At 39.2% G+C, this 9,723-nt stretch overlaps 1 protein-coding gene across 4 annotated transcripts in view; it reads right to left on the bottom strand.

The window, feature by feature from the left end:
• Positions 1 to 1,256: 1,256 nt before the first annotated feature.
• The window catches only part of PRKACA (protein kinase cAMP-activated catalytic subunit alpha), a 71,212-nt gene continuing 62,745 nt past the window's right edge, over positions 1,257 to 9,723 (bottom strand). For all 4 annotated transcript variants that reach the window (XM_088133560.1, XM_088133563.1, XM_088133561.1 and 1 more), the window contains 4 exons: positions 8,191 to 8,286; positions 7,922 to 8,044; positions 5,455 to 5,619; positions 1,257 to 3,363 (listed from right to left, as the gene is read on the bottom strand). In XM_088133560.1, the coding sequence (XP_087989686.1) occupies positions 3,238 to 3,363; positions 5,455 to 5,619; positions 7,922 to 8,044; positions 8,191 to 8,286 (510 nt within the window). In that variant the 3' untranslated portion in view covers positions 1,257 to 3,237. The remainder of the gene's footprint in view (positions 3,364 to 5,454; positions 5,620 to 7,921; positions 8,045 to 8,190; positions 8,287 to 9,723) is intronic.

Here is a 9,723-nt window from a genome sequence, read left to right as displayed (position 1 = left end):
TGAAAAAAATAAAAAATGAGGGAACCCTGAATAATCCAATAGCAATTATTTTCTCTGGTCTTGCTTCTATGTAAACAACCAGCCTGTTGTGTTTACTGGCTTGTTAGTCCTTGAGGCACACCGAAAGGGGAAGTGCACCCAGCTTTTCAGTATACCTCATTCTGTCCCATTGAGCACAGCTACTTCTAAAACCAATGCGGTAAAATTGGACTTATGGGTTATAATAAAGTAATGTATAACTATATTACAAAATGCAATTATTCAGCACATTCAAGTAATTTAGCCTTCAGTATGTTATGACTCTTTGCAATTTTTTTATTGGAATACCTTAGCCAATGATAGTGGCCTCATAGTTTTCATGAAAAAAAGCTCAAATATGATTAGAACTTTAAATGCAGATGTTCAGAGACCCTGTAATAGAGTTGTATTTCCAGTGATGATTGTGAGTTTTCTCATAAACAGTTTTTACTACTAATCCCTCAGGAACTCAGACACTTCTTTTGTTTTGAAAGTGGTTTCCATTTTGTCTGCCCAGCTCTCAAAGAGTTTGAGGGGCCTCATTTAGCATTTAAATACATTGTACAACACCATCTTGCAAAGGTTTCTCAAGCTGGCGCCCTCCAGATGTGTTGGACCACCACTCCCAGGATATTGTAGGAGTAGTAGTCCAACATATTCAGAGGGTACTGGGTTGGGGAAGGCTATCATAGAACATTATGGAACTAGATACATGCCTTTATTTGATTTGTGTAAGTTTTTTTAAAAAATACAAGCAGCGGAAGAGCTTTCCATGCACATTAACATGACACTGTGTACGAAATACTAATATAGAAATTCAAGACCTTGACAATTCTGGGGTGTCCACATAAATTTTAGGTAACTGACATGTGTCAATTTCACAGCCATTTGATAACTTCACCCTTCCATTATTAACTCTCCAGATATAATTTAAAAGCTTCAAAATATATGTGATTATAAAACAGATGCATTAGTTTTTCAAAAAAGCTAATACTTTTCATTGACTGACAACTTAAAATTAAAACAGAGAGCATTCAGTTCACATACCTTCGGTTATGTCAATCAGTTTCAAAGCTTTAAACAAAGGGTAGGCTGTATCAATGGTTAATGAAACTGCATCATGTGAATTCCTAAAAATTCCATACCTTTTTATTTTGTGTCATCTTTTAGCACCCACCATCATTACTCAAACGCCTTACCACTGTTTCCCAGCTTACACTAAATTTTAGGAATTAAACTTTATTTTTTTAAACAAAACTTTATTGGTAATAGTTTCAAATATGTTTACAACAAAGCACACTGTTAAAGAGGAAGTAGGGTTTGTTTTTTCTCAGTGAAACAAGTTTTGTTGGATTACATAGAAGTGGTTTTTGTTTTTTCCAAGACTGGGAGCAGATGGCTTTAAGTCTTCCCCTCCCCAACCTGACAAAGAAGGGACTGAGGAGCTTCTTGGTGGGAAGGGATGATGAGAAGTCAGGGGGGCAAATAAAACTTGTCTGATCCTAATAGCACTTCTGTGCAGATTACATCTATCAATCTAAAGATGCCCACTCTGCTCTCCAGCCATGGAAGGAGAACAGAAGAAACTTAAACTGTGAGTTTAGACAGAGTGAATTTGGAGTCAGGTAGGTGAAGACAGAATACAAAGAGGCATTGCATTGGAAAGGTGAAGGGGAGAATCAGAAAAATTTAGGACAAAAAACAAGCTGCCTTCCCCCCATCCTTTGAGTCCAACTCCCACTGCTTCTCTGTTCTCAGAGAAAAGACTCTAAACAGATGCCACTTCTCATTTCCAATCACAACTACAGACCAAAACTGGTCACTCCCTTGTCAGCATGGCACAAGTGAATGGGTTTTGTCTATTTTGTTTGTAAATCTCACCATCTTTATTATCAGGGTTAGGTTTTCCATCCTTCTCTTGTTATCTTAGCATAAAACCAGATCTTAAGGATTGGAGCAATGGAGAGTCCACCTACAGATCCATGTGTTACCAACACTGAGGTTTGGGCTGGAACAGGGAAAATCATATCCAGCCAATGTGTCTTGCCAGCATCTTCCACTAGGTATGTATTTTACCCCATCTTAATTGCTACTAAAGGGGACAAACCCCTTCAGACAACGACAAATAGCTAGATTCTCAGCTTTCACAAATCCTGCTTGTTTTTCATCCATTCAGACAAATACTCCAGCAGTTACCTGACACAGTAGAACTGGTCTTGAGATACATTTTGGAGGGGTGAGGGTAGCTGAAGAGAAGGAAAAAGAATGGGTTGGAAATACACATTCAAACAGTGTTTCTTCTCTTAGTATTCCTGCTCCAGCTGCAGCCAGTCACTGTCCCCCTTCTGCAAGTGTGAATATTATTGCCTCTTTCTTTCCCAAAATTGGGGACAAAGATTAGAAATCAAGTGTAGAAAGAAAGAAAAGAATAGAAAAGAAAAGAAAAGAAACCACATATTCTTCATGCTAAAATCCAGCTGTTTTTACAGAATTAAAATTCCTGCTGAATTTCATTTAACTGTGCTGGAAACAGAGCATATAAAAGCATTGCCCCCACCTAGACTGTTAAAACCCTTTTTTTTAAGCCAGTCAACTATTTCTTTAAACTTTTTCTTTAAAGTTAATAAAATGAGCCTTGGAAAGGGAGAGGGGAGGAAAGGGCTATTGATAAAAGGACAGGGTTGTCTCACAGTGGGAGGTGAGACAGTTGGGTCATAACCCGTTTAATGCTGGTCTAAACACCAAAGTGCTGTGTGGATGTGTTTACTTTCTGCCTTCCCCCCAATTCCCTTCCCCCCCCTTTTTTTTTTTGCAATGCCCCAGGAACCAAATCATTATAGATGGTGATGAATTACGAAGTATTCCCTTTCCCTTAAAAATAAAAAGCCACCAAAAAAACAGGGACTGTCCAATTAGGGTTTGTGTATGGATTGGAGTCAGTGTGAGCAGGAAGGGAATTTGTTTTAAAAACTGCCTGAGGGTGGCTGGGAGCCACCTTATAGCTTGCAGTGGATGGTGGATGGATGACATTCAGGCTACTCTCTTTTCCACGGCTTCAAATGAACTCCCCTTTTCTCTTTTCTGCCCAAACAGATCCAGGTGAACCCCAACACGCTCCCACCTCCCAAAATTAACAAATAGGCAAGGAACTCTGGCCCTTGGGGCTGATCAAATCCAGCCCTTTCTTTTCCTGGGCACACAAAGCAAAGGGGGCTGGCCCTAAAATTCTGAAAACTCCTTGGCGCATTTTTCAGTGATGGACACCCGGATCTCCTCTTCCTCATAGTCGTCAAAGTTACTTGTGTCGCCGGGTCCTTTGCACTTTGGTATAAAGGGAGCTTCCACCTGTGGAGGGGATAGCATAAATTGAAGCATTATTATAATATGGGGACATGTTACCATGTGTTTATGATCAGTAGATCAATTATAATATGAAGCGTGAAATAGGGCTACCAGCTTGGTTATTATTGTAAATAGTTTTCTAGCTTTCTCCCCCTTTAAACAGGCAAGTAAGGGATATAGTGATCTTGACAAGAATATATATAGCCACTAGGTCAATTCTGTTGGCATGGAGAGCGTCAGATCCTCAACAACAGGCCTTAACAGGCCTTTTACACTCAGATGAATCCAATGAATATTAAACTAAATATATAGATCCAACAAAAGTGCTTACCTGTCTATCTATAAAGTGGGGTTAAGGAGACCCTGCTTCCTTATAGAAGACAGCAAAACACACAGCTGCTTAAAGCTATTTCCCCTTAGGTTACCTCACTTCTGGTATCAAAACAGGATTGGGGAAATTGGCTTAAAGTAGCTCCCGCACACTCATCTTGAAGTAAAGGACAGGCTTTGAGGGTTTTTTTTTAAACCAGATAAATAGGTAAGAATATCCTCCACAAACAAACGTATCGCTACTTTGCTTCAGCTCAGTGGGACCACTACCTAACTTTTTCCACATCTGCTGCTCAGCCACTTCTTCCCAAAGTAGAGGTTTATCAGTTGAGTCTCCCATTTCTTGTTTCTAGTTTAGGAAAAGCTAAGTTAAAACTCCAGAATCACTTGGGTTCAGACAGCCTATGTGCTTCGTTTTAACTAACCACGATGTGCTAACCAAGATACCATGCTTTGTAAGCTATGGATTTGGGTTAATTTAGTGTAAAAAATAGGCTCAGGAAGCCCTGGTTAACACAAACCATGGTTTAATACAATATATTAACCAAGCCAATGCTTATAAATCAGCCCAGCAAATCTGAGGAGATCCCTGGAATAACCACTGGTATTTGTTGGCAAACAATTCTCAATAGTGGAGTCTTTTTGTACCTTCTTTGTATTTAACTGCTGCTCAAAAATGAAAAGAAGCAAAAACAAAATGGGTAGGAGGATTTTGTTGCTGCTTCCATTGTTCTCTTCTGCCTTCTAATAAGTCACTTCATACAGATAACTCTAGGACTTAGACCAAGAGATCCAGAGGAGGTGTTAGTATCTTGATACCAATAACTAATGTAGCTGTATAATTAAAATTTTCTGTCAAATTGATGAAGGGCAAGTCTCATAGTAGCTAGTTGATATAGCACTATCAACTGCACAATTAACTGACCTACTCCAAATCATGCATAATTAATATAATTTACAGGAACTACAAATCCAGGAAAAGCTGATTCATATACATATTTCCTAAATACAATGATAATTATTTCTGCAAGCATCCATTGTGCTAACCCATGGACGAGCAAGCTATAAGACTCTACCCCAAATCCCATAATTGTGCTGCTGATTTTTCACTCGAAAATAGCAGCAACATATTTGCATTAAGTCTCCAAACTCCAAACCTTGAAGATAAAGGAGTCAGAAGTTTGGTCCTACTCTCTCAGCAGTGGCACAATGCCACTGACTTCCCTCCGGTGGCCCCTCAGTGGCTGACAAAGTAATCAAAAATTGTACAGGCCCTGCTGCAGAAAGACTGCCTTCTGTGTCCTAAGTGGCAATTGATGGAGCAAACTAAACTCAGACATGCAGATGGGCAGTCATTAATTGTTCGGCCCATTCCTAGTTTGTTTTCCCTCCTGTATTTTAGCTGTTCTTGCCTTGTGCTTCTGAGGACTGAGCAGAGGCTTTGTCAAAGCATACAAGCAAGCCAAGAAACCACAAACAACCCATTTAGACATCACCCAGTAGACAACTCAGAAAGCCATAATTGTAAACAAGTCAAAAATAAACCATGGTTTCGAATTAAGGTTTACTGATCTAGAACAAACCACTTTTTGTGAAGTGTTATGGAAGCACTTATGTTGGTGCTAACTTGGAGCTTTAAGAAATACATCCCCCTTTGTATATGTGCAAATGGCAGCCTTAAGCCCAGTAGGCAATTGACATTAATGTCTGATAATAATATGTACTGTATATTAAAAAAAAAGCCTGATGGCTGCAGTTGTTTACCTTCCGTTGGTAGATGGCAATCCAATCGGTGGTTGCAAACCACTTGTGATTCTTGATATCGTTGACTCCATTTTTGAGGTTGCCAAAGCGTTTGGTGAGGTCTACCTGTAGCAAGTTACGCAACAGGTCCTTCAGGTCTGAGCTGAAGTGAGATGGGAAGCGGACCTGGAAGCAGAAAATCCAAGATTTTTTTCTGTCCCCAGAAAGAAATCCAAAAGCTATAGGAACAAGATCTCTCATATGCTATAGCAGCCTATCTCCAACCTTGTGCCCTCCAGGAATATTTGGAATGGCTAGGCTAATAGAGAGCACTCTATATCTCAAGACATTAATTTAACACACTTTTGCAGTTAGAACATTTACCACAGAACTACAGTTCCAGGTTGGTTTTCAAGTACATCTTGTATTTGAATTCCCAGGAATTGGAGACCTTATTTTCACAAAATCTTCTGTCTCTCAAGATTTGAAGATAGAAAAGTACAGATGGTATAATAAACACCGTTGACACAAGAGGAGCAGGAGTTTTTTTTTTTTTTAAACTAACAAATAGTGTATGTCTCTCATGCTTTTTTCAAAGTGCCCTGCTTCTCCAGAATATTCCTGCATGAAACTCTCATAGATTGCCAAACTATTCTACAGAGTAGAATTTAGTAATTAATTCAAATTTAGGGCAAGCAGAGGGCAGATTTTGTGTCTTGCAATATTCCTGGTTCCCAATTGATTGATTACAGTAGCTTAACATTATACTACTGAAAAAAGATTTATTTTAATTTATTTGCCTAGAACTATACAAGGTGTATTCAGTACTAATATTCAAAAATAAAAGAAAATAAACATTTTGGGTTCAGGGTTTTAAAATCTAAGTGTGTGTTTCTAGCATTTGGATCTTGGGTTCTAGAAAAATAAAACAAGAAAAAGCAAAAGTAGATCTTTTATATCTGAGCTTGGCCCATCTTTTCTCTATTTCAACTAGGCAGACTCCAGTGGAGAAAGAGTGGCACCAAGGCTAGCAAGATAACTGTTTTAAGCCAAATGTAATTTATGCAAGTCAATAAATTACATATTTACCTAATGCATATAGCTGGAATATATTTTTTAAAGATATCTGATGTACTTGCAGAAGTTGGTTTCTTGGTTCATTTAACTTAGATTTGCCCCTGCAATGAACTAAGGTGCCAAACATAAATATCTGAGCAGAAAAAGGTTTTTTTAAAAAAAATGAGAGAACAACTTCACCCAAATCCTGAACTGATGATGGTGGGGGGGGGGGGGGGGATTGAGAAGAGAAATGTTGGCAAACAAGCTGTTGAAAGAGAAGAATTTTTTACTCTCAAATGCACCCATAGCACATCTGCACTTTCTCCAAAAATACTTTTTTAAAACTGAGAATATAAAGCAGTTACCCAAGGGAAGTTGAGAGATAGGAGGCTCTAACATAAAAAAGAAACCTTTCACTGATTAAGTTGAACTGTTACAGTTCAAAAGTGCAGCACAAACAAGGTTCTGATATATTGTATATTAACCCAACAAGTTAAAAATAATATGTGTCCAGCCACAATGCTAATGTTGTTAGTGGGAAAAAGAATTAAGTTATTTTTAAAAATTTAGGACAATTGCTTTGCTGAATGACTGTAGGAACCTGTAATACCTGCATGAATTTCAAATCAAAAGTAAATCAAGGCAGCGATCCACAGTAAATGAAGCAGTAGACCTAACAAAACATTATCCTTGCCTGTTTTTCAGTAAGGATAAGTTTTCTTACAGTAAGAGCTGTGGAGAAAGGCTGAATCAGTGCAGTTTTTGGTTCAATATTCTGCCTCAAACAGTAGCTGGTATCAACTGTTTCAGAGGTAATTTTTAGAACAATGTGTGTTAGCAGGGCTCTTTGAAACTTTTTCAGGAGAGTGGTAAAGGAAGAAGAAGGAGAAAAAGGTTAGATACAGATGATCAAAAAGGTAGCATATGAACTTGGTTCTACTAAGAGTTGGGAGTGGAGACTTTCTCCTAGGATACGAGTTCTTTTTCTATTTAGTCCTTCCCAAATGAAATCCTGGAAACTCACAACTTCATGGTTACAATAAGTGTACCCCTTTGCCTGGTTTTACGCTCTTCAACCATTACACAGAAAAAGAGTAGCCATGCATATTTCCATACATTCCATACATACACGATGAAAGCTGTTAGTAATGCCAAAAAGTTAAATTCAAAATGTTGTCAAGGGAATAGTTTAAATGTGTCCACTCACAGGCTACAGAACTACAGTTACTCTAGCATTCATCTGGGAGGGAAAAGTTATATCCATGCTTTAGTGAGCATTAGAAATGTATGTTAAAAAAAAACACCCCACTTTAATGTGCTATCAAGGTAAGGTCTAGATTCTATTCCATGTAAAAAGTGGCCAATAATGTACAACAGGCAGGTGTAATACCTTGCATCCAGCAAATAAGTCACTCTGCTGAAACATTACCTTCCCAGAGACAATTTTCTCATAAATCTGAATGGGCTGGTCTGCAAAGAATGGAGGATAGCCAGCTGCCATCTCATAGATGAGGACACCTAGGGCCCACCAGTCCACTGCTTTGTTATAACCCTGCAAGAGGAATGAAAACTCAGATCACAATCAGAACAAGGGGAACTTAGAATGTCCAAAGAGCTGGGGGGCTCTCCCAGCCCTCCCCCATGCTGACTAGGCACAGAAGTACATCATAATGTCCATGAAGAATATGGATCACTCACCTTACTCAAAATGATTTCAGGAGCCAAATATTCTGGAGTCCCACAAAGGGTCCATGTTCGGCCTTTCACTCGTTTGGCAAAGCCAAAATCTGTGACCTGAAGATCAGTTTAAAAAATGAGATTTGTCGGCAATACAGATGAAGGGGTGGGAATGTATGTTAACCACAAACTCAGCCTGGGTAAAGAGGATATTTAGGGTAGAACAGATAGATTAAGGAGATTTGTTTTGCAGAATCAAAAATCTCCTAAGAGCCAATACTAAGATGTGTAATATTTTCTAAGATAAGAAAAGTACAATATAGTATCTGGTTATTCAGAGTACATTCAATTATACAGGCTGTTGTTGAGTGCTATATTCCTATTAATCAAATATAAATAATTGGAGGACATGTATCTTTCTGTCTTCCTTTCAGTAATTCTATCACATTAATACAAAATTGCTTATGCATAGCAGTGTTCATTTACTTATACAGGTAGTCCTCACTCACTGACCGTTCATTCAGCGACCATTCAAAGTACCAACGGTGATGGAAAAATAATTTTAAGGACTATTTATGACTTTCACAGTGTCCCTCAGTCATGTGATCACCATTACAATCAGTATGCATTGTTTTGTGCCTGACCTGTGTTTTTTCTTTCCCCCCCCCCTTGCAGAGCAGATTGATTGGAGAGGAGGGGATTGCAAGAAAATAAGCTGTTTGCTTTCCTACACATCAAAAGTGATGTGATCACGCTGGCAGCCCGGGGAGTTGCGAGTGCACTATGCAAACAGCTTATAGTACTCTCTTGAAATCTCTTTCTCTCCAATCTCTCTGCTCTGCGGGGGGGGGGGGTGTCGCGGGGGGGGTGTCGCAGGGGGGAGGAAAGAAACCAAGCAATTTCTGTAGGCAATCTCTCCTTTGCCTGACCCTTTCCTACTGCCAGGAAGATCACATTGCTCTCAATGTGTAGAAGAGCAAACAGCTTACTCTCTTAAAATCTCTTTCTCTCCAATCTCTCTGCTCTGCAGGGAGTAGGGGAGGGGGAGAAAAAAAGAAAGCAATTTCTACAGGCAAACCTTCCCCCCTTGCAGAGCAGAGATATTGGAAAGGAAGAGATTTCAAGAGAGCAAGAGCGGGAAAGGGTCAGGCACGATCACACTGCTTTCAGTGCGTACAAGACAGTACATAGGCACTCCAGCATTGTAAAGAGCTGGGGAGTAGTTAGGAGGCAAACAAAAACCAAAGGTGTAAAACTGAGTAGTGTTATCTCTTTCCAGCTGGAAAGCACAGTCTTGGTCATGTGATTTCCCAGTTAAGGACTGCTTCGTTTAGTGGAGTTGCCAGTCCCAATTAGGGTCATTAAGCAAGGACTACCTGTAAAAAAAACAAACCCTAATAACCAGACACAGGGGCTTAGTTCACACGTCATGCGGAGCCAGTTTGTTCAGTCATGGCTTGTTAACACACTCTAGTGGTCAGATTTGCACATAATGATTACCTAAACCATGGTTTGATTAGATTAAAATACTGAGCTAAACTAAAGGCAAAGAAA

Source organism: Python bivittatus, unplaced genomic scaffold (assembly GCF_059951505.1).
Source record: "Python bivittatus isolate LINGU-HERP-01145 unplaced genomic scaffold, Pbiv_v1 ctg000080_np1212, whole genome shotgun sequence".
Classification (NCBI taxonomy): Eukaryota; Metazoa; Chordata; class Lepidosauria; order Squamata; family Pythonidae; genus Python; species Python bivittatus.
This window is presented reverse-complemented; position numbering and strand designations above follow the sequence as displayed.